We start from the raw sequence: 24,941 nt of genomic DNA, 5'->3' as shown, positions 1-24,941 counted from the left end.
TGTACTTGATTGAACCAGCCACTGCCCTGAGAGCAGTGGTATGCGATTGGGGCCATGCTAGTGGTCTACCACTAAGTGAAGCCTACAAGATGGACTGGAGGTCCATGTGCAGCTTAAAAACAAAGGCTAGCATTTATTTAGGACTACACACATACATTTAAAAAAAATAAAAAAAATAAGTGCAAACCCATTCAAATCTGTCATTCTTCTCGTCTCTCCATGTTTGTGCAAAATGTCAAACTTGGGCTGTTGCTTAACTCCCAAGGTTGGAGTGTAAGGGTAATTCATTTATTTTGACATTTAGGTGGTTTATCTTTAAAAAGCACTAGATTAGCATAGTTATATGCTAGCGTTGCTCCACCACCATGTAGACCAGGTGTAAGGGTGGCAGGCTGCAGCGTTGATATCCCCCGCCATGCATCAACCTCTCCACGACCCCACAATTTGCATGTCTCAGGCCTAACCGTTGCTTAGCGAAGTGTGTGTGTGTGTGTGTGTGGCTGTTGTTGCTTCGTTCCATTGCAGTGCTGGATGTGCAAATTCACCAGTCCCAGGGTTCTACTCCCCCTCTGAGGAGTGCTTACCTATAACGGCGAACAACTAGCGCTACTTGAGTCAGTTGAGACTCGGGGGAATGGTGTCAGTCAGGTGTTGTCTGACTGTGTGTGTTCCCTCTTTGGAGGGAGTTGAAAGTCCGTGTTGCCCAGCAACAGCCCCAAAACATCACTGCTCTAGAGGAGATCTGCATGGAGGAATGGGCCAAAATACCAGCAACAGTCTGTGAAACCTTGTGAAGACTTACAGAAAACGTTTGACCTCTGTCATTGCCAACAAAGGGTATATAACAAAGTATTGAGAAACTTTTGTTATTGACCAAATACTTATTTTCCACCATAATTTGCAAAATCATTAAAAATCCTACAATGTGATTTTCTGGATTTTTTTCTTCTAATTTTGTCTGTCATAGTTGAAGAGTACCTATGATGAAAATTACAGGCCTCATCTTTTTAAGTGGGAGAACTTGCACAATTGGTGGCTGACTAAATACTTTTTTGCCCCACTGTATCCTTAAGCACCCTCTGTTCCTGCCTGCCTGACTTGGCCCTGCTGGCTTGGTTCAGCTGGGTATTTCTGGCATGGAAATGGTAGCGTAGTGACTGAGTGACAAACTTATTATCGTACGGGGGTCATCCAGGCCACTGAGGACATCATGTGACCTGTTGCTGTGGCGTCATGGGATTGTCTTATCTGTTTGGCTGATGCCTAAAACAGACCCACTCTAATGGCTAAAATAGAAGCTAGCCTCATGGGCCACAAAGCCTATTTATCCATGACAGTACCTTTTAAAACCAGAATAATTCTGCTGCAAATGTCTTACGTTCTGGGTTGGCGAAAACAGCGTGGCTAATGAAATTTGAGCAAGAAATTTGAGCAAGGATTTATAAGTTAAGTAATCTGTCTGTAAACAATCGTTGGAGAAATGACTTGTCATGCACTAAGTGGATGTCCTAACCGACTTGCCACAACTATATTTTGTTAACAAGCAATGTGTGGAGTGGTTGAAAAGCGAGTTTTAATGACTCCAACCTAAGTGTATGTGAACTTCCCACTTCAACTGTACATTTGTTTTGTTTACATTAGATCTTTAACAGGTATGGATGGTTGCAAACCCGCTCTGACAGGTGATTATTTGGCCCACCAGATGTAATATTTATGTTAAAAACCACCGGGTAATTGACCGTTAATAGACATTTTTGTTTTAGCTGTTGTGTTAGTTTTTTAAACAGTTTCACCAGCTTTTGCTATGGGCCTGTGATCGTCAGGGGAACAGGGAGGAAGACTGACGTACTGGTATAGAAAGTGTTGTTATGGGTGTTCTTTAGCTATGGGCCTGTGATCGTCATGGGAACAGGGAGGAAGACTGACGTACTGGTATAGAAAGTGTTGTTATGGGCCTGTGATCGTCAGGGGAACAGGGAGGAAGACTGACGTACTGGTATAGAAAGTGTTGTTATGGGTGTTCTTTAGCTATGGGCCTGTGATCGTCAGGGGAACAGGGAGGAAGACTGACGTACTGGTATAGAAAGTGTTGTTATGGGCCTGTGATCGTCAGGGGAACAGGGAGGAAGACTGACGTACTGGTATAGAAAGTGTTGTTATGGGCCTGTGATCGTCAGGGGAACAGGGAGGAAGACTGACGTACTGGTATAGAAAGTGTTGTTATGGGCCTGTGATAGTCAGGGGAACAGGGAGGAAAACTGACGTACTGGTATAGAAAGTGTTGTTATGGGCCTGTGATCATCAGGGGAACAGGGAGGAAGACTGACGTACTGGTATAGAAAGTGTTGTTATGGGTGTTCTTTAGCTATGGGCCTGTGATTGTCAGGGGAACAGGGAGGAAGACTGACGTACTGGTATAGAAAGTGTTGTTATGGGTGTTCTTGCTCCTCTTCGTACATCCTGGTCAGAAAGCAGTTGTCCTGTTTCCTGAGCATGTGGGAACACTCACTGGATTAGGCCTGTTCAGGAGGTTTACAAGTTGAGTAGTCCTGTTTCCTGAGCATGTGGGAACACTCACTGGATTAGGCCTGTTCAGGAGGTTTACAAGTTGAGTAGTCCTGTTTCCTGAGCATGTGGGAACACTCACTGGATTAGGCCTGTTCAGGATGTTCACAAGTTGTTTCTTAGAGTTGGTTTGAAGTAGCTGTACTAAATGGCTTAACATCCATGTTTGACGTACGCAAAACCGACCCGCATGTCATAGGGCCTAAGTGACAGTGACAGCCCGTTTTAATGGAGGCCCTGAGTGCTCGAGCCCCAATGTGCATGTGTGGAGGGCTTTACAACAGAACAATAGTCTTTGTAGGTTCTAGGCCATGTGGCTGATTTAAATTAGCAGGACTTGTTTATTGTCTTCCCCCAGCCCATCTGTTTGAGTCCACCGTGACACACAGACACTGGGCGAGAAAGGGCGCACCAGTATCATCAGTCCCTTCCACTGCCCTCCCAGGCCCAACTAGCCCTCCCCTGGCCCTCCCAGTCCCAACTGGTCCTCCCAGGCCCAACTGGCCCTCCCAGGCCCAACTGCCCCCCCCTGGCCCTGCCAGGCCCAACTGGCCGCCCTCCCCTGGCCCTCCCAGGCCCAACTGGCCCTCCCCTGGCCCTCCCCTGGCCCAACTGGCCCTCCCTGGCCCAACTGGCCCTCCCAGGCCCAACTGGCCCTCCCCTGGCCCTCCCAGGCCCAACTGTCCCTCCCCTGGCCCTCCCAGGCCCAACTGGCCCTCCCAGGCCCAACTGGCCCTCCCCTGGCCCTCCCCTGGCCCTCCCAGGCCCAACTGGCCCTCCCCTGGCCCTCCCAGGCCCAACTGGCCCTCCCCTGGCCCTCCCAGGCCCAACTGGCCCTCCCAGGCCCAACTGCTCAACCTTCTCTGCCAGGAGTGCTCTGGCTTTCCTCTATGCAGATTAGCCATGTGCTAATTTCATTTATTTATTTATTTGGGGGAAAGAGGGGAAAAAAGGGCGGAGGGAGGGAGGAGGGAGGAGTTTCCTCCAGTGATTGATTAGATGAGTGGACAGAAAGAGAGAGAACAGTGTGTGGTAGAGAGAGACAGAGGGAGGGTGTCTGGCTTCTTATCTTGTGGTTGGCTCATAAACCTTTGTGTTCAGCTGCTATCTTTTTACTGTCATGCTCACCAGTCAGCTTAGAACTGAACTCAGAATGTCGGCTACAATGTGGAAAAGTCATGTTTCTGCAAACTCACGTGGAATACACTATATTCCTTTTTTGGGGAATGTAAGCAGATAATGGGAATGGTAGGTTTATTTACAATCTTGTAAGATTCATCATGAAGAAAAACAGAAATGTTGAGGTGTTGAAATACCGACCTTGGTGTGTTTGGTGTAGGCCTGACCTCATTTAGTCAACTGGTCGATTGTTTGGTCGATAGGCTGTTGGTCGACTGAGATTTCTTTAGTTGAGCAGTAGCAAAAAAAAACATTTTTCCTTTGTGTGCAAGAGAGCTGTCTGATTTGCACAACAGCTTTGGTGGACACTCCTGCAGTCAGCTTGCCAATTGCGTGCTCCCTCAAAATTTGAGACATCTGTGGCATTGTGTTGTGTGACAAAACGGCACATTTTAGAGTGGCCTTTTATTGTCCCCAGCACAAGGTGCACCTGTGTAATGATCATGCTGTTTAATCAGCTTCTTGATATGCCACACCTCTCAGGTGGATGGATTATCTTGGCAAAGGAGAAAAGCTCAGTAACAGGGATGTAAACACATTTGTGCAAAAAATGTCTTGTTTCTAGCCATTTTGAGCCTGTAATCGAACCCACAAATGCTGATGCTCCAGATACTCAACTAGTCTAAAGAAGGCCATTTTTATTGCTTCTTTAATCAGAACAACAGTTTTATTATAATTTTTTTAGTCTTACAATATCCAAACTGTAAAAAACAAGACATTGTAATCTAACAGCACCTGTTAGTCATACATGATATGCTGCAGCATTTGCTCCTGACCTTCCTGTTCTTCATCTCTAGTATTTTCCACAACTTGTCCCCCGTTTCAGGTTTGTCACATGACAGCATAATGGATGCAGATGACGCGTTAGGGGTGTTATGAGTTTATTGATGTGATTATGATATGCTATAGGTCAGGACATATTGGTCACGTGCATGTGACTAACGAATCACGTAAGGAGATCAAGGGTTGAGGGAATAGGGTCAGCATACCAATTGCTTGCTCCCTCAACTTGAGACTGGCATTGTGTTGTGTGCCAAAACTGCACATTTTAGAGTGGCCTTTTATTCTCCCCGTGTAACAATCATGCTGTTTAATCAGTTTCTTGATAATCCACCTGACAGGTGTGGACAAAGGATAAAATGCTCACTAACAGGGATGTAAATACATTTGTTGCCAACATTTGAAAGAGTTAATATGTTTGTGCATTTGGAACATTTCTGGGATCTTTTTATTTCAGCTCAGGAAACATGGGAACAACACTTTATATGTTGTGTTTATATTATTGATCAGTGCAGTTTATTTCATTAAAGGATGTTAAAAGTTGTCCCCCACAAAAAAAATCACTTGATTGTCTGTTCTTTCAACTAATTGATTGGCAGACAATTTAAGTGTATTTTTCCATATATAGACATCCTCTGTGTGATTCAATAAAATAAACGCTATGCATTGAGCTTGTCTGATGCTTAAAGCTTACGGTTTGATGAAATAAGACAAATGCCTCGAGGGCGCCAGAGATCTAGAATATTTTTTTAATGGTGATGTGACCTCAGCAGAAGTCAGGGCATTCTTCTTGGGATTCGCAGAGTTGTTGTCAAGGAAGTGAGTTTGTGTTTTACCGTCAACCAATCATGTCAATGCGGACTTGTACAGAGTCCTCTGCGTTGTTACAACATTTGGGCGGCGCATGGGGAGTTGGCCTCTGGAGCCTCTGTCACACCATCCATGTGGACAATCCGACCACATCTTTCAGATCAAAAGACTGGACTACCGACGTTATCTGCCTGAGGGAGTTACCAACTGGCCCCTCCGTCGCGACGTTACCTGAACGCCCATCTGGGGCCCGCTAATCGTTAGCTGTCTTATCGGCTGCTATCTGAATAGGTCTATCGGACAATTTTCTTGGGTCACTATAACTACATCTATTTTGCCAATTGGATTGATCCCCTCTACCACACGGTACCCCACTAATCTACTGGCGGAAACGCACGATGTGGCTAAAAACAGACCTACATCCTCTGCCAGCTTGCTACCCATGGCCCGGCTAGCTGTCTGAATCGCCGTTACCCCAACCAACCTCACTACTCACTGGACCCTTATGATCACTCGACTAAGCATGCCTCTCCTTAATGTCAATATGCCTTGTCTATTGCTGTTCTGGTTAGTGTTTATTGGCTTATTTCACTGTAGAGCCTCTAGCCCCGCTCATTATACCTTATCCAACCTCTCAGTTCCACCACCCACACATGCGATGACATCACCTGGTTTCAATTATGTTTCTAGAGACAATATCTCTCATCACTCAATGCCTAGGTTTACCTCCACTGTATTCACATCCTACCATACCTTTGTCTGTACATTATACCTTGAAGGTATTTTATCGCCCCCAGAAACCTCCTTTTACGCTCTGTTCCAGACGTTCTAGACGACCAATTCTCATAGCTTTTAGCCGTACCCCTATCCTACTCCTCCTCTATTCCTCTAGTGATGTAGAGGTGAATCCAGGCCCTGCAGTGCCTAGCTCCACTCCTATTCCCCAGGCGCTCTCTTTTGATGACTTCTGTAACTGTAAAAGCCTTGGTTTCATGCATGTTAACATTAGAAGCCTCCTCCCTGAGTTTTTTTTATTCACTGCTTTAGCACACTCTGCCAACCCGGATGTCGTAGCCGTATCTGAATCCTGGCTTAGGAAGACCACCAAAAACTCTGACATCTTCATCCCTAACTACAACATTTTCAGACAAGATAGATAGAACGGCCAAAGGGGGCTGTGTTGCAATCTACTGCAGAGATAGCCTGCAGAGTTCTGTCTTACTATCCAGGTCTGTACCCAAGCAATTTGAACTTCTACTTTTAAAAATCCACCTCTCTAAAAACAAGTCTCACCGTTGCCGCCTGCTATAGACCACCTTCTGCCCCCAGCGGTGCTCTGGACACCATATGTGAACTGATTGCCCCCCACCTATCTTCAGAGCTCGTGCTGCTAGGTGACCTAATCTCGAACATGCTTAACACCCCAGCTATCCTACAATCTAAGCTTGATGCCCTCAATCTCACACAAATTATCAATGAACCTACCAGGCACCACCCAAAAGCCGTAAACATGGGAACCCTCATAGATATCATCCTAACCAACTTGCCCTCTAAATACACCTCTGCTGTTTTCAACCAAGATCTCAGCGATCACTGCCTCATTGCCTCCATCCATAATGGGTCAGCGGTCAAGCGACCTCCACTCATCACTGTCAAACGAAATACTGAAATACTTCAGCAAGCAGGCCTTTCTAATCGACCTGGCCCGGGTATTCTGGAAGGATATTGACCACATTCTGTCAGTAGAGGATACCTGGTTATTAAAAAAAAATGCCTTCCTCACCATCTTAAATAAGCATGCCCCATTCAATAAATGTAGAACCAGGAACAGATATAGCCCTTGGTTCTCTCCAGACCTGACTGCCCTTAACCAGCACAAAAACATCCTATGGGTAGACTGTAAACTCTCCTTCCAGACTCACATCAAACATCTCCAATCCAACGTTAAATCTAGAATTGGCTTCCTATTTCGCAACAAAGCATCCTTCACTCATGCTGCCAAACACCCTCGTAAAACTGACCATCCTACAGATCCTCGACTTCGATGTCATTTACAAAATATCCTCCCATGCCCTACTCAATAAATTGGATGCAGTCTATCACAGTGCCATCCATTTTGTCACCAAATCCCCATATACTACCCACCACTGCGACCTGTACGCTCTCGTTGGCTGGCCCTCGCTTCATACTCGTCACCAAACCCACTGGCTCCAGGTCATCTACCCTGCTAGGTAATGTCCCCCCTTATTTCAGCTCGCTGGTCAACATAGCAGCACCCACCTGTAGCACGCGCTCCAGCAGGTATATCTCTCTGGTCACCCCCAAAACCAATTCTTCCTCTGGCAGCCTTTCCTTCCAGTTCTCTGCTGCCAATGACTGGAACGAACTACAAAAATCTCAGAGCAGCTCACAGATTACTGCACCTGTACATAGCCCATCTATAATTTAGCCTAAACAACTACCTCTTTCCCTACGGTATTGTTATTGATTTATTTTGCTCCTTTGCACCCCATTATTTTTATTTCCACTTTGCACATTCTTCCACTGCAAATCTACCATTCCAGTGTTTTACTTGCTATATTGTATTTACTTTGCCACCATGGCCTTTTTTTTTGCCTTTACCTCCCTTATCTCACCTCGTTTGCTCACATCGTATATAGAATTATTTTTCTACTGTATTATTGACTATGTTTATTTTTCTCCATGTGTAACTCTGTGTTGTTGTATGCGTCGAACTGCTTTGCTTTATCTTGGCAATTGTAAATGAGAACTTGTTCTCAACTTGCCTACCTGGGTAAATAAATGTGAAAAAAACTAAACATGAATTGGCTTTCAGTCTTGGTCTCCGGCAATGTATTGAGATGGGCGGAAGTGTGTATACATACATATATACATACATACATACATACAGCGCATTCTGAAAGTTTTCAGACCTTGATCTGTTCCACATTTTGTTACGTTACAACCTTACTCGAAAATGAAATGATTTATTTCCCTCAATCTACACACAAACCCCATAATGACATAGCAAAAACAGGTTTTTAGAAATGTTGGCAAATCTATAAAAAATACATTTCACATTTACTTTAGTATTCAGACCCTTTCCTCTGTACTTTGTTGAAGCACCTTTGGCAGTGATTACAGCCACGAGACTTTTTGGGTATGAAGCTACAAGCTTGGCACCCCTGTATTCTTCTCTGCAGATCTTCTCAAGCTCTGTCTGGCTGGACGGGGGAGCGTCGCTCTGTCTGGCTGGACGGGGGAGCGTCGCTCTGTCTGTCTGGCTGGACGGGGGAGCGTCGCTCTGTCTGTCTGGCTGGACGGGGGAGCGTCGCTCTGTCTGTCTGGCTGGACGGGGGAGCGTCGCTCTGTCTGTCTGGCTGGACGGGGGAGCGTCGCTCTGTCTGTCTGGCTGGACGGGGGAGCGTCGCTCTGTCTGGCTGGACGGGGGAGCGTCGCTCTGTCTGGCTGGACGGGGGAGCGTCGCTCTGTCTGGCTGGACGGGGGAGTGTCGCTCTGTCTGGCTGGACGGGGGAGCGTCGCTCTGTCTGGCTGGACGGGGGAGCGTCGCTCTGTCTGGCTGGACGGGGGAGCGTCGCTCTGTCTGGCTGGACGGGGGAGCGTCGCTCTGTCTGGCTGGACGGGGGAGCGTCGCTCTGTCTGGCTGGACGGGGGAGCGTCGCTCTGTCTGGCTGGACGGGGGAGCGTCGCTCTGTCTGGCTGGACGGGGGAGCGTCGCTCTGTCTGGCTGGACGGGGGAGCGTCGCTCTGTCTGGCTGGACGGGGGAGCGTCGCTCTGTCTGGCTGGACGGGGGAGCGTCGCTCTGTCTGGCTGGACGGGGGAGCGTCGCTCTGTCTGGCTGGACGGGGGAGCGTCGCTCTGTCTGTCTGGCTGGACGGGGGAGCGTCGCTCTGTCTGGCTGGCTGGGCGGGGGAGCGTCGCTCTGTCTGGCTGGGCGGGGGAGCGTCGCTCTGTCTGGCTGGGCGGGGGAGCGTCGCTCTGTCTGGCTGGACGGGGGAGCGTCGCTCTGTCTGTCTGGCTGGACGGGGGAGCGTCGCTCTGTCTGTCTGGCTGGACGGGGGAGCGTCGCGTTAACATTTCATTTAAGAATGATGGAGGCCACCATGTTCTTGGACCTTCAATGCTGCAGTCATTCTTTGGTACCCTTCCCCAAAACTGTGCCTTGACTGACCTGTTCCTCCCGTATTGACTCTGTACCGGTAACCCCTGTATATAGCCCCGCTATTGTTATTTACTGACCTGTTCCCCCCCCGTATTGACTCTGTACCGGTACCCCCTGTATATAGCCCCGCTATTGTTATTTACTGACCTGTTCCCCCCCGTATTGACTCTGTACCGGTACCCCCTGTATATAGCCCCGCTATTGTTATTTACTGACCTGTTCCCCCCCCGTATTGACTCTGTACCGGTACCCCCTGTATATAGCCCCGCTATTGTTATTTACTGACCTGTTCCCCCCCGTATTGACTCTGTACCGGTACCCCCTGTATATAGCCCCGCTATTGTTATTTACTGACCTGTTCCCCCCCCCGTATTGACTCTGTACCGGTACCCCCTGTATATAGCCCCGCTATTGTTATTTACTGACCTGTTCCCCCCCGTATTGACTCTGTACCGGTACCCCCTGTATATAGCCCCGCTATTGTTATTTACTGCTGCTCTTTCATTATTTGTTATTCTTATCTCTTACTTTGTAGGTATTTTCTTACAAGCCCTTAACCAACAATGCAGTTTTAAGTAAGCATTTCACTGTATTTGGCGCATGACAAATAACATTTGATTTGAAAAAGTCAAGGGGTCTGAATACTTTACGAATGCACACTGTATATAGAAAAATACTCAGACGAGTCTCGGTTGACCAAGAGGATTCTTTGTTGTTGTCCGGGACAGACCTAGTCTGGTGTAATTCTGTGGGTCAGGCAGGTAGTGGCTGGAGGGAGGGAAGGTGACTAGACCGGACAGATCATCCTAGTTTAGTGGCAGACAGACACATCCAAACTCTCTCTTGGAGTGATGACCTGACTGTCCTGAAGCTTAACACTGCTATTGTTAGCTTGAAAAAAGAATATTTTTCTGCAGTATAGTCTAGCTATCATGGCGGTGATTTTGTTTTTAACCAAATAAAACCATTTTAATACGTCCAACTTCAAAGTGGTTGCAAACGAACAGTATTTAGCTTTTCTAGCCAGAGGGTCACTAGAAAGTTGTGTGGCTGGATGCTAGTCCATTCAGACTCCGAGATGGACAGGGTTAAAAGTGCATGAGAGGTCACAGGAGACCACCTCCCTGTGGTGCGGTCCTGTTATGACCCGAGGGAGTATAGTAACACACTGTCCTTGAACCTGGGGTAGCCTGGAGAGGGAGGCCTGCCCTGTGGGTGGCTGGAGGTAAAATGTAGAGTGGATAGAATGTACTATCTCTTTATGCTGACAACCCCCCCACCCCTTGCTGCCCCCACAGGACCAGTTTCCTCACCCCTCCTCCCCCTTGCTGCCCCCACAGGTCCAGTTTCCTCACCCCTCCTCCCCCTTGCTGCCCCCACAGGACCAGTTTCCTCACCCCTCCTCCCCCTTGCTGCCCCCACAGGACCAGTTTCCTCACCCCTCCTCCCCCCACAGGACCAGTTTCCTCACCCCCCTCCTCCCCTTTGCTGCCCCCACAGGTCCAGTTTCCTCACCCCTCCTCCCCCTTGATGCCCCCACAGGACCAGTTTCCTCACCCCTCCTCCCCCCACAGGACCAGTTTCCTCACCCCCCTCCTCCCCTTTGCTGCCCCCACAGGACTAGTTTCCTCACCCCTCCTCCCCCTTGCTGCCCCCACGGGACCAGTTTCCTCACCCCTCCTCCCCCTTGCTGCCCCCACCGGACCAGTTTCCTCACCCCTCCTCCCCCTTGCTGCCCCCACCGGACCAGTTTCCTCACCCCTCCTCCCCCTTGCTGCCCCCACCGGACCAGTTTCCTCACCCCTCCCCCTTGCTGCCCCCACAGGACTAGTTTCCTCACCCCTCCTCCCCCTTGCTGCCCCCACGGGACCAGTTTCCTCACCCCTCCTCCCCCTTTCTGCCCCCACAGGACCAGTTTTCTCATCCCTCCTCCCCCTTGCTGCCCCCACCGGACCAGTTTTCTCATCCCTCCTCCCCCTTGCTGCCCCCACAGGTCCAGTTTCCTCACCCCTCCTCCCCCTTGCTGCCCCCACAGGACCAGTTTTCTCATCCCTCCTCCCCCTTGCTGCCCCCACAGGACCAGTTTTCTCATCCCTCCTCCCCCTTGCTGCCCCCACAGGACAAGTTTTCTCATCCCTCCTCCCCCTTGCTGCCCCCCACAGGACAATTTTTCTCACCCCTCCTCCCCCTTGCTGCCCCCACGGGACCAGTTTCCTCACCCCTCCTCCCCCTTTCTGCCCCCACAGGACCAGTTTTCTCATCCCTCCTCCCCCTTGCTGCCCCCACCGGACCAGTTTTCTCATCCCTCCTCCCCCTTGCTGCCCCCACAGGTCCAGTTTCCTCACCCCTCCTCCCCCTTGCTGCCCCCACAGGACCAGTTTTCTCATCCCTCCTCCCCCTTGCTGCCCCCACAGGACCAGTTTTCTCATCCCTCCTCCCCCTTGCTGCCCCCACAGGACAAGTTTTCTCATCCCTCCTCCCCCTTGCTGCCCCCACAGGACAATTTTTCTCACCCCTCCTCCCCCTTGCTGCCCTCACGGGACCAGTTTCCTCCCCCTTGCTGCCCCCACGGGACCAGTTTCCTCACCCCTCCTCCCCCTTGCTGCCCCCACGGGACCAGTTTCCTCCCCCCTCCCCTGTATCGCGAGTGTCATTCATGCAGTGCCAAACAGCGTTATTAAAACAGGAGGAGAAGAGGAGCCTGTCTCTGGCACGGGTTCAAAACACCATACAGCTGGGACCTGTTACATTTCAGGCACACTGCCCTCTCCCTCCTCTCCCTGCTCTCTGGTCTGGGCTATAAATAGACTGTGGTTGTCTTGTATAATCAGGCACTGAGGTTTGGGAGGGAAAACATGACATGGATGAGTAACCATGGGAAGCAGTGAGAAGGTGTTGCGTCTGTTGCTTTGTGTCTGTGTGTTGCCGTCCTGTCTTGGGGTCCAAGAGGCTCAAGGTGCTGCTGCCTGGTACTTCAAAGCATCTTCTCTCTGTACGAGCATCGTCTATGATTGGTGGTTGCCGCTGCTGGCATTTGCATGCAAAGGTGAACACTGGCTCACATGTATAAGAAAACAACAGCTATTGTAGTCAAATCAAATGTTATTTATCACATGCTTTGTAGACAACAGCTGTAGACTAACAGTGAAATGCTAACTAATTACTTATTTGTACTTTTCCAAAAATGCAGAGTTAAAGATGAGAGTGGAGCGATGCCAACTAGCCCTCCTCAGCTCTCAGTAGTAGGGGAAACACTGGTGGTGGTATTTCTCCAATTCAGTCAGACTCGGAGACTACTGTATTTGGGACTGCGGTTACTGTATTTGGGACTGCGGTTACTGTATTTGGGACTGCGGTTACTGTATTTGGGACTGCGGTTACTGTATTTGGGACTGCGGTTACTGTATTTGGGACTGCGGTTACTGTATTTGGGACTGCGGTTACTGTATTTGGGACTGCGGTTACTATATTTGGGACTGCGGTTACTGTATTTGGGACTGCGGTTACTGTATTTGGGACTGCGGTTACTGTGTGTGTGTGTGTGTGTGTGTGTGTGTGTGTGTGTGTGTGTGAGACCCCCCCCCCAGCCATTCCACCCCAGGTGCAGGCGAGGTCAGGCCTGTCCTCTCCCATGATGTCTCTCTCCCCTCCCCTGAGGGGTGTGCTCGCGTCCAGCCACCACAGACAGACAAATACCTCTCTTTCCTCCAGATTATTTTCAGAGGAACCTGAACACTCCCCAACGTCAGGATGTAACTTTATCTTCCCACTGGCGTTCTGATCTCCTGGGCAGTCAAATGCTCCTGGCGAAGGGGTGGAGGGAGGATACTGGGCTCATTCATTCATTCATGCCAAGTTGTTCCCCTTTTTTTGTGGGAAACCAATCCGCCCTGACTGTTTTGTCGGCATTCTTTAGCTATACCCTCATAGGTTTCATTCTCCCCACCGACGGTATAATTTAGTTATGGGGCTCCGTAGTGACGTCTCGTGTTCTTGTTCCTGCTTAGCTTGTGTACCATTCCTCAAAGGGTCACATTTTACTGAGTTGCGTTGGTTCAAATGATTTTATTCAGGAGTTCAGTGATTGCAATGTTAAAGATGGAAATAAATGTATGAATGTCCTAAGTTTGGTTTCTTACAAGCCCTCCCCCTCTCTCCAGCCCCCCAGCCCTATGGACCATGTAGGGAAGATGCGGGGCCAGGGGTACGGTGGAGCCAACCCCTACTCCCAGCAGCAAGGCCAGGGGCAAGGCCCTCCTCCTCCAGGGGCCCAACAGGGTGCCTCCTACCCAGGCCAGGGCTATGGACCCCCGGGGCCTCAAAGGTATCCTATGGGCATGCAGGGACGCACCCCCACTGGCATGGCTGGCATGCAATATGGACAACAGGTTGGTAATGCTGTCGATCCTTCTCGCTCGCTCTGTCTCTCTCTCGCTCTCTCAGCACACTCTTAAGATCATAACACTGCCATGCAAGCACAGTTTAAACAGCTCTGTTAGTTTAGAGACACACAGACAGGCCTGTTGGGTGTTATAGGCACCCTGTAGAGGAGGCGAGTCCTGTCTCATTGTTACCCGTCTCAGACAACAGCCACTTCAGGTGGGTTTGATGCAGGTCTTCGTGTTTTCTTTGAATGGTTAAGAGGGTCAGGGCCCTGCTAGACATCACAGGGCTCAGTGGACTTAAAAGGGCAGCTAGTGACGAGTATTGCTATTGAATCCTCTTAATATTGCCTAATGTAGAAAAATATATGACGTTTTATGCTAACCGCTGAATGTGATTGTTTTTCATGAAAAACAATTTGTAATTTTTGTGCATTTTGTAATATATTGTATTTTGCCAGTTGTGTGTGCAGGGCTGGATCTCAATAGGACTAAAATCACTGTCCTTATGTAGACCAGAGGATTCTACTTCTGTTTCCTGTGGGCTCCATTTAATGGACCTGCGGACCGCATTTTGGACTGGGAGTTTGTGACGCTGACGTAGATAGTACAGCCACTAAATCTGTGACTACATTGCGGTTTGTCCTCTCTAGATGGCCGGCTTTGGGCAGCAGGGTCCAGGGGGCTACGGTCAGCAGAGCCAGGGCTACTACAGCCAGCACGGCCCCCCACCACACTCTGGCCAGCAGCAGGCCCCCTACCCCCAGCAGGTCCACCCCTCCCAGGGCCAAGGGTCTCCGCAAGGGGGTCCACCCCAGGCACAGCCACCCTACAACCAGGGACCACCCCAGCCCCCGCAGCAGCCGGGGCCCCAGCAGGGCCAGTCCGGGCCCAGCTACCCTCAGCAGCAAGGACCCCCGGGGCAGCAGCCTCCACAGCAGCAACCCCCCTCGCAGCAGCAAGGACTCCCGCAGCAGCAGCAAGATAGGGCGGCCCCTCCACAGGCCCAGCCACCCCCAGGCCATCAACAACCCCCAGTCCACCAGCCACCCCCCGGCCACCAATCCTCTCCGGGCCCTCAGGGCCAGCACCCATCTCCAGTTCACAGTGGACCCCCACAGCAGCAGGGTCAGTCTCAGCAGGGCCAGCCCTCACCCTACTCCCAGACCCCACCCCTGCAGCAGCAGGGTCAGTCTCAGCAGGGCCAGCCCTCACCCTACTCCCAGACCCCACCCCTGCAGCAGCAGTCGCCCTTCCATGGGTTTCCACCTCCGCCACAGGTAAAACATCACCTCTCCGATGAACTAAGGTCTAGGCATCTGCTTGGGGAGCTTACTCAGGCTTTCAGGGTTCCTCACTTTACACACATTCATGTATTTGTCCTCTCCCTCTTTCCTCCCTCTCTCTTCAGGAGCTCTCCCAGGACTCGTTCAGCTCCCAGTCCAGTGCTCCCCCCTCCAACCAGCCCATGACTTCAAACAAGAGTGGCACAGAGGACAGCATGCAGGGTCGGCCTTCTAGTTTACCAGTAAGCACTCCCAACACACACTACCCGTCTGTCACTCAACACACACGTACATACACACAATCTACCACACTACAACAACCTCTACCTCCTTAAGTTGTCCACTCAGCAGTCATCTTTTCCCAGCACCTTATTTTAGCATATTCACGTCCTCCGGCCCAGTCCTCTCTGTTGGACTGCTGGCTGTGTTGACCTTGACTATTCACATGGTGGTCGGCTGGAACACACAAGTCTGTGTTTATTGACGGTGAGTCTTTAGCGGGGTGGGGGGGGGGGGGTCACCTCCCGTTCTCCTGGGTTGACAGCTATTCTGAGGTGAGCGTTCCCTTCACACTCCACGGTGAGGGAAAGGGTTGGTTGGTGGAGCTGTGGGAGGCCAGAGGATAGATGGGTCTGAAAGGCTTTACTGAACCACAATCAACCTGTCTCGATAAGCAGGTGAAAACAAAAGGCTCCTGAAACCAACAACAAAACATGGTGATCCTTTTCACTTTGAAATGGACCTTTTTATTTCACCCCTATTTAATTAGCAAATGCTTAGAATTTCCAATCTGGGAATAGATAAACTAAGCTAAATGATTATGAAACTGAATGGTTTTGAACTCTGACTACTCTCTCTGTGTGAACGAGCGCGACGGTTCAGCAGGAGACCCCATCTGTGCTTGTTTCTAGGTTTAGACAGAATACGTCTGCAGGGAAACATTACATAATTAATGAGAGGGAGGGAGGGGAGTGAGGAAGTGCAAGCAGATGACTTAAATAGGGAGAGGAGGGAGAGAGAGATTTCAGTGCCAGTGGGGGGGGGGGGGGGATGTCCTCAGGATGTTTCCCTCTTTAAAAAAAAATGTATTTATACATTTATTTCTATCTCCAGGGCTCAGCCATTGGCCAAGGAGGTTATTTGTTTCCCGGGGATTCCCCCATCGGCTGTGTGTGATTGGCTATGAGAGCCATTAATCTGGCAGAGGTCTGAACCATCAGATTGCTCACTGCCAGCCCACCCCTACCTTTCTCTGAGCACATGACACAGTGTGCGGATTAGTCAACATGAACCATGCTGCCATTCAGCCAGTCACCCAGCCAGGCAGGCAGACAACACCTCAGCCAGAACAGTACAGATGCAACACTGGCAGCCTCAGCCATATCATATAGCCAGTGTTGCCTTAGCCAATGCCAACAGATAGCCCAAGCAGAACAGAGCACATTGGTAGTTGATCATTGTGTCAGGTACGTAGGTTTAGGAGAGCTCAGATCTACTGCCTTTTAAAATCAGACTTTGAAAAACGTAATTGTTCACACTGTGGACATTTCCGTTTTGGTTTCACCATAACATGATGGACATTAAGTTTAGCAAGGCAACACCACCTCAGCCAGTGCACATCCAGACGGGGCTGTCTGGCTGTCAGCACCTGGCTCAGTCTGTTCTGGTCTGCTGCGTATTCCTGTGGGAACTCAGAAGTCTAACTGACGGTAGTCCTGGTTGAAGAACAACTACAACAAGCAGCATGAGAAAGGGGGAAACAGCCAGCTGGCAGCGAGGCTGAAACCAGCCGGACGAGTTGAGCTGCTTCCTTGTTTGTTTTCAGCCGGGTAGCTAACTGAACTACACACACACTCTCGCTCTCTTACTGTTGAGCTCATCATACTGTGTTGTTCCCCATACTGTGTTGTTCCCCATACTGTGTTGTTCCCCACACTGTGTTGTTCCCCACACTGTGTTGTTCCCCACACTGTGTTGTTCCCCATACTGTGTTGTTCCCCATACTGTGTTGTTCCCCATACTGTGTTTATTCTGTTCACTTCACTTGAATTATTTTAATAACGTTTCCCTTTTCTGTTTGAAATGCATCAGCTGATGCTGTTCCAGTGTAGAGGCACGGACACACACACACACACACACACACACACACACACACACACACCCTCTCCCCTTTCTGGTGAACACATTCTTAGAGTACTGTTTCCCACCAATGACCTCTCAGCTAATCCAAGGTACTTAAGTTCAAATGAACACTACATGACCAAAAGTATGTGGACACCTGCTCGTTAAACATCTCATTCCAAAATCATGGGCATTAATATGGAGTTGGTCCCCCATTTGCTGTTATAACAGCCTCCACTCTTCTGGGAAGGCTTTCCACTAGATGTTGGAACATTGCTGCTATAACAGCCTCCACTCTTCTGGGAAGGCTTTCCACTAGATGTTGGAACATTGCTGCTATAACAGCCTCCACTCTTCTGGGAAGGCTTTCCACTAGATGTTGGAACATTGCTGTTATAACAGCCTCCACTCTTCTGGGAAGGCTTTCCACTAGATGTTGGAACATTGCTGCTACAACAGCCTCCACTCTTCTGGGCTGGCTTTCCACTAGATGTTGGAACATTGCTGCTACAACAGCCTCCACTCTTCTGGGAAGGCTTTCCACTAGATGTTGGAACATTGCTGCTATAACAGCCTCTACTCTTCTGGGAAGGCTTTCCACTAGATGTTGGAACATTGCTGCTATAACAGCCTCCACTCTTCTGGGAAGGCTTTCCACTAGATGTTGGAACATTGCTGCAGGGACTTCCTTTCAGCCACAAGCATTAGGGAGGTCGGGCACTGATGTTGGGCGATTAGGTCTGGCTCGCAGTCAGCATTCCAGTTCATCCCAAAGGTGTTCGATGGGGTTGAGGTCAGGGCTCTGTGCAGGCCAGTTCAGTTCTTCCACACTGATCTTGACAAACCATTTCTGTATGGACCTCGCTTAGTGCACAGAGGCTTTGTCATGCTGAAACAGGAAAGGGCCTTCCCCAAACTGTTGCCACATAGTTGGAAGCATAGAATCATCTGGAATGTCATTGTATGCTGTAGTGTTAAAATATCCCTTCACTGGAACTAAGGGGCCTGAACCATGAAAAACAGATATGCCAATTGGCATTCTGGCCAAATAGTTCAATATTGGTTTCATCAGACCGGAGAATCTTGTTTCTCATGGTCTGAGTCCTTTAGGTGCCTTTTGGAAAACTGTGCCTTTTACTGATGAGTGGCTTCTGTCTAGCCACTCTACCATAAAGGCCTGATTGGTGGAGTGCTGCAGAGATGGTTGTCCGTCTGGAAGGTTCTCCCATCTCCACAGAGGAACTCTTGGGGACATTTGTTTTGGTTCCCTTCCCCAGATCTGTGCCTCGACACAATCCTGTCTCGGACCTCTACAGACAGTTCCTTCCACCTCATGGCTTGGTTTTTGCTTTGACATGCACTGTCAACTGTGGGACCTTATATAGACAGGTGTGTGCCTTTCCTCCAGTCAAGTTGTAGAAACATCTCAAGGATGATCAATGGAAACAGGATGCACCTGAGCTCAATTTCTAGTCTCATATCAAAGGGTCTGAATACTTATGTAAATAAGGTATTTCAGTTTTTCATTTTATTACATTTCTAAAAACCTGTTTTCGCTTTGTCATTATGGGGTATTGTCTGTAGATTGAGGAAAAAATAACTTGATCTGTTTTAGAATAAGGCTGTAACATGTGGAAAAAGAGACCGGGTCTGAATACTTAATGACCCCCACGACACTGTACGTGTGTGTCTGTCGTTGTGTTGGGGCCTGTGATGTGTAGAGGACTCAGTGTGTCATTTGTTGTGATGGGGGCTGTGTTGTGTAGAGGACTCAGTGTGTCTGTTGTTGTGTCTGTCGTTGTGTTGGGGCCTGTGTTGTGTAGAGGACTCGGTGTCTGTCGTTGTGTTGGGGGCTGTGATGTGTAGAGGACTCGGTGTGTCTGTCGTTGTGTTGGGGGCTGTGGTGTGTAGAGGACTCAGTGTGTCTGTCGTTGTGTTGGGGGCTGTGATGTGTAGAGGACTCAGTGTGTCTGTCGCTGTGTTGGGGGCTGTGTTGTGTAGAGGACTCAGTGTGTCTGTTGTTGTGTCTGTCGTTGTGTTAGGGGCTGTGTTGTGTAGCGTGTGTGCCTGTCGTTGTGTTGGGGGCTGTGTTGTGTAGCGTGTGTGTCTGTCGTTGTGTTAGGGGCTGTGTTGTGTAGCGTGTGTGTCTGTCGTTGTGTTAGGGGCTGTGTTGTGTAGCGTGTGTGTCAGTGAGAGAGGAAAGCCCAATTAGCCCTGAGATTCCAGTGTTCCAGTGGATTGTGAGTTCCAGTGGATTGTGTCACCGTTAAGGTGTCGGCTGGTGCCTAGCAGAACTCAGCTAGGAGTGTGCTTGCTTATTCCCTTAAAATACATTCGCTTGAGGTGTGTTCATTTGGAGACGCCATAGCCAGTATACTCTTCCTCAAAATAGACAGAATTAATCAAAGATAATTCAAGAACTCGGGTAATTAATTTTGACATTTTTGCAGAGGAGATGTTTGAGCTTGGTGCAGTATTTCTCACTTAAAACGATTAGTCTCTTGTTGAATGACAAGACTTTATTGAAGAACCCATACTGTTGACCAATCACCATCGAGGAGGCGTCGACTTCGGCTACCAACATCCAAAAACAAACAAATGTCACACAATGTTGTCATATGAGCAGACTCTTCCGGACTGTTTCGGCTGGGATGCATGGAGACGCCTTTAGTGGTCCATCCTCATCTCCCAAACAGACCCCCATGACTTCTGGTGTCTGTGTCAAGTCCTTTCCCCTCTCCAGCAGAACAACTTGTTGTTACGCCACTGCTCTGGAGCAGTCTGCACCGCTAGGCCGGGTCACTTTGTCTTCTCTCCGACCCTGCCCAGCTCCAACCCTTCTTTTGCCTAGGAGGCAATGTAACCAGTCACAGCCCTCTTGGTAATACTTACACATTGGACCATAGCTGTAAAAGTATCAGAGATCTCACTCAATACTTTTTAATATGCCCGTAGAGAATATTATGATCAACAATATGTATAAAAATGTGACAATTAAAAAAAAATATTATCAATATTCATGTTTATATTTTTCAATTATGCTTTTAGATACAAATGTCCGCTAGATATCAACAATCCTTCCTCCAAAATACCATTCTGTGGATTAAATATCAGGAAAATGCCCCAAATCGTGGCCCTGTTTTGTTCCCAGCTTCATGAGGAATCACGCCTCTGTCTCTCCCTCTATAAATCAGCTTTTGAAACGCCGCTCGCCTCAGCCTTGTTTTGCGAGCTTCTCTGCTCTGCCTGTCGTTGCAGTATTCAGTTTCCTGGGCGTGTTTCCTGTTGCTATTCTGGGGCCAGAGCTTCCTGTGCCCACGTGTCTTATTCAGATTCCTGGGCTGACTGAGAGCGACAGTTTCTCTACTCGTTTTCTCTCTCTCACCCCCCTCCCCTCCCCTCTCTGCTCCATCTCATTCTGCCTCCCTCTCTCCTTCCCCCGTCTGCACATAGGTGATTTTTAATTCATGTACTTGAGAAAGTTCAATCTGCTGACTAAGTGTGTTTGGATTTGCCTCAGTGAATTGTTTTGGAGCTGGTAGACCCAGCCTGCCTCTTGCTGTTGTGCACACACGTGTTCTCACGCTCTCTCTCATAAGCTCACCCCTCCCTCCCCCCCTCCCTCCATTTCTGCTGGGCTGAGCTAGTCTTGCAACACCTTCCTCTCCTCTCTGCTCCCTCTTCCTATGTGGTGTTTGCTTGGACGGGGAATTTAGATGCCCCAAAAACAGCTTGTGATTTAAATTTTAAAGTAATGCTCTTTTAGATGAAATCCCCTTTGTTTTTCTGCTCTGAGAAACAGTTGTTGTGTCGGTCAGTTGAAGTGCTTTGGCAGTGCCCTCTTATCTACTTTGGGTTGTTCCTGGGTGTCTGTCATCGGTGGGAGGGGTGTTGCTCTGGAGAAGCAGGCAAACGGGCAGGCAGGCAGACAGACTCCATTTATATTTGCCACATGCTCTGAATAGTCTAGTGAGTGAGTAGGGTCAGTGCAAGATAGTTCAGGTACCATTAATTGACCATTTGTCAGTCTTATGGCTTGGGGGTAGAAGCTGTCTCAGCCTGTTGGTCTGAGAGCTGGTGCTCCGGTATCGTGTATGGCTTTGGTGGCTGGTATCAGGCAGACAAGCTGTGGTCCTCCCTCCCAGCCCCTAGTATCAGGCAGGCTAGGCATACCCTGGTCCCTCCCAGCCCCTAGTATCAGGCAGGCTAGGCATACCCTGGTCCCTCCCAACACCCCTCTCCCTGGGCAGCTGCCTGCCTCACTGGGGCATCTGTGCTGAGCTCTGGGACTCTCTTCTACCATTGTGATCAGCCCCCCCCCCCCCCCCCCGCCCCCCCCACACACACACCCTAGCCCCATTATTTACAGCAATCAGACCTCCTCTCTCTCTGCTCTGTATTGCAGACAGGTTGCTGCAGTGTGTGTGTGTGTGTGTGTGTGTTGCCAGTCGAGAGCCTCAATTTGGCAAATGTTTACAAACATATCTAGTCAGGTAGACTATTTATTTCAGGAATAAACATGACCCATCCGTGCTCTTAGCATAATCATCAGAAATCAGAAAAGAACAGCTGAGCAATATTGATTTAGTTTATTATGTTGTTTGAAAACTGTTATCTTTTCTGTTATCTTTTCATACGATGTCCCCTTCCCACGTTCCTCCTCAACCTTGTCCATGAATTACAATCCCCATATGGTCTCCTGTATTAAGTAGCAGGCTAGTGGTGGTCTCGGGGGAGATGGGGCTGGGAAGGGACTAGGTCTGGAGTGGGAACATACCTTTTTTAGAGTATTAGGGGTTCAGAGTAGCCTTGTCTAGAGGAGAGATCAGCACCTCGGTTTGGGCGTTACCGGTCCTGCTACCTTAACTGCCCTCAGGGCAGAAACTAGGGACTGGAATGATTTTAAATTGAATTGCATGTTGACGTAGTCAAGTGTCCCCTGCTTGAATATTTGTATTTTCTACGATTGTTTAGGTGGACGCCTCAGTAATGTGTTGTGGTGGATTGTATAGCTTGTGGTTGGCTTTGTGTTGTACTGCTACCATTTGGTTGAATGAGTTTCTCTTGCTGTAGACTTGTGTTTCTGTAATGGTAATGGCTGCTGTGCTGTATGAGGCTGGGGCCTGCCTCTTCTCCTCTTCCTCTCTTCCTCCACTGTGGGATGGGAGTGCCCCCTTATGGTGGAGCTCAGCCTAGCCAACCCAGAGCTGGGGCTGTGTTTCTCTCTACACCCACTCGGGCCTACCCAGAACACCCTTCCCCCGTCCCTGTACGCAGGGGGGCATCCCATACCCTCTACCCTGACCATGAAGGGTCACCCTGTACCCAGGGGACATCCCGTACCCTCTACCCTGACCATGAATGGTCACCCTGTACGCAGGGGACATCCCGTACCCTCTACCCTGACCATGAATGGTCACCCTGTACGCAGGGGACATCCCGTACCCTCTACCCTGACCATGAAGGGTCACCCTGTACGCAGGGGACATCCCGTACCCTCTACCCTGACCATGAAGGGTCACCGCGGCCTAATGCTGGTGTCCGAGTATGCCACATACTCACAGAAAGGCATATCTGAAAATAGATAGGTGTTGTGATATTAAACCTGGAAAACGTCTGCAGTCGTCATGGTACTACTGTGATTGTATGGGTCCAGCTGATGGATCAGTGGGGAGAAATCAATGGAAGTGAAATCATGTGAGATGCTGTTTGATAGTGAAATGGGGTCATGGAAAAGTAATTTCACCTCTTCTAAGGAGATCAGAGACACACATAAACGTGTAGTAGCGGGAGGGGCGTGTAGTAGCGGGAGGGGCGTGTAGTAGTAGCGGGAGGGGCGTGTAGTAGTAACGGGAGGGGCGTGTAGTAGTAGCGGGAGGGGCATGTAGTAGCGGGATGGGCGTGTAGTAGTAGCGGGAGGGGCGTGTAGTAGTAGCGGGAGGGGCGTGTAGTAGTAGCGGGAGGGGCGTGTAGTAGTAGCGGGAGGGGCGTGTAGTAGTAGCGGGAGGGGCGTGTAGTAGTAGCGGGAGGGGCGTGTAGTATTCACTTAGTAGACCAGCACTATGACTGATGTAAACAAACACTGCTGAACGCTTCAAGGTTTTTACCTCTGCTGTGTGTGTGTCACCGGTGGTGTGTGTGTAATTAAAGTGTGTGTGTGCAGAGCTGGGAGGGAGGAAGGCTTTGGTCTGTTTGAGCTTCCTGTAACAATGACAGCTCCTCTTCATAGTAGCTGACTGCACCATGACCCCGGGAGGCTCACAGGGAGGAGGGGCAGGGGTGGTGTCTGCACTGATGTGGAAACGCATGTGGAGTATGGTTACCATGGCAGCCCCAGAGACGCAGCAACAAAAAATAATGGTATTTCTACCCCCCTCGTCTGTGTGAGTGTGTGTGTGTGAGAGAGAGATCCTCTTTGTGTACAGGGGACTGAGAACAGGAAGCTTGACAGGCGGTGAGTGGATGAGCTAGTGAAAGTGAGTAAGAAAGCCACAGGGAAATGGAGAGAGACGTGGTTCATTGAGAGTCGGTGACTGTGAGCTGAACTCTTCCAGGACCCCAGACCCTGTTCCAGTACCGGCTCTGACCCGGTCACAGCCCAGCCTCCAGATAGCAGCTCGGTTACATGACCTTACTGACTGCCCGGTGAATCATAGCACACTAACCACCTCCACTTCCCCCGACTTTCTGCTTCTCCTGGGCTGTGCCTGAAATGGCACCCTATTCCATATATAGTGCACTACTTTTGACCTCGGCCCATAGAGCTCTGGTCAAAAGTAGTGCTCTAAATAGGGAATAAGGTACCATTGGTGACTGCCGTTGTATAAAAAGACTGTCGAGTAGACGAATGGCCTGGAGTTTAGCTGGATGGATTTAGTGAAGTAATCTGTAAGTGGAATACATTCGAGTGTGAATGGAACTGGGATGGAAGCAGGAGACTGAAGCAGTATGGCAATGCTAGTGGCTGCTTTACACACTACACGGCTACTTAATATAACATGTGAAGTTAGCCTCTTAAGACTGGACCTTAGGGGTTTTAACTTTGTTGTTGACGTTTCTGTGTGTTTTTCTATTGTAGTGTGAGTGAGTTGAGTGAGTTTATTTGTATTTTTACAGGGACAGTGCACATTAATCAACATTTCAGTAAAAGTGCCGGTTTTAGCCAACCGGCTAATTTCAACCGCAGTCCCTGGGCAGGTTATTAAAAACAATTACAATATAGACAATAGCAACATAGAACAAGCAAGACATAGCATACAGACAGAGCAACATAGGACAAGCAAGACATAGCATACAGACAGAGCAGCATAAAACAAAAAGCAGCAAGACAAAATTCATAAAAGCAACAAAGTGTTTTCACACCTCACAAGCTACAGACAACAGACAACATGGAGAGTGGCAACACACAGCTAGGGACCATGTTTGTCCGTTTTCTCGCTGTGAAAGATGGAATCAGGCTCTATGGAAGTTCCCATGTTAGCTGGAAACACAACATGCCCTTCACCGAGCAGAGAAGGAGATGCAGCACTGGCCTCCTCTCTCTCCCATGTTGCTTATCCTGACTACATAACATATCTGGGTTGTTGTTGGGGCTCGCGCAGAGGTCTGTTTATTGTGTTTTTTTTTGTAGAAAT

At 49.3% G+C, this 24,941-nt stretch overlaps 1 protein-coding gene across 1 annotated transcript in view; it reads left to right on the top strand.

Annotated features, from left to right (window-relative positions):
* Positions 1 to 24,941, top strand: part of LOC109879593 (AT-rich interactive domain-containing protein 1A) — an 88,559-nt gene that overhangs the window by 4,726 nt on the left and 58,892 nt on the right. Inside the window, 3 exon segments of the mRNA XM_031793465.1 lie at positions 13,679 to 13,906; positions 14,554 to 15,180; positions 15,312 to 15,428. Coding sequence (XP_031649325.1) covers positions 13,679 to 13,906; positions 14,554 to 15,180; positions 15,312 to 15,428 — 972 coding nt within the window.

Source organism: Oncorhynchus kisutch, linkage group LG17, assembly GCF_002021735.2.
Source record: "Oncorhynchus kisutch isolate 150728-3 linkage group LG17, Okis_V2, whole genome shotgun sequence".
In the NCBI taxonomy this organism is placed as follows: Eukaryota; Metazoa; Chordata; class Actinopteri; order Salmoniformes; family Salmonidae; genus Oncorhynchus; species Oncorhynchus kisutch.
This window is presented reverse-complemented; position numbering and strand designations above follow the sequence as displayed.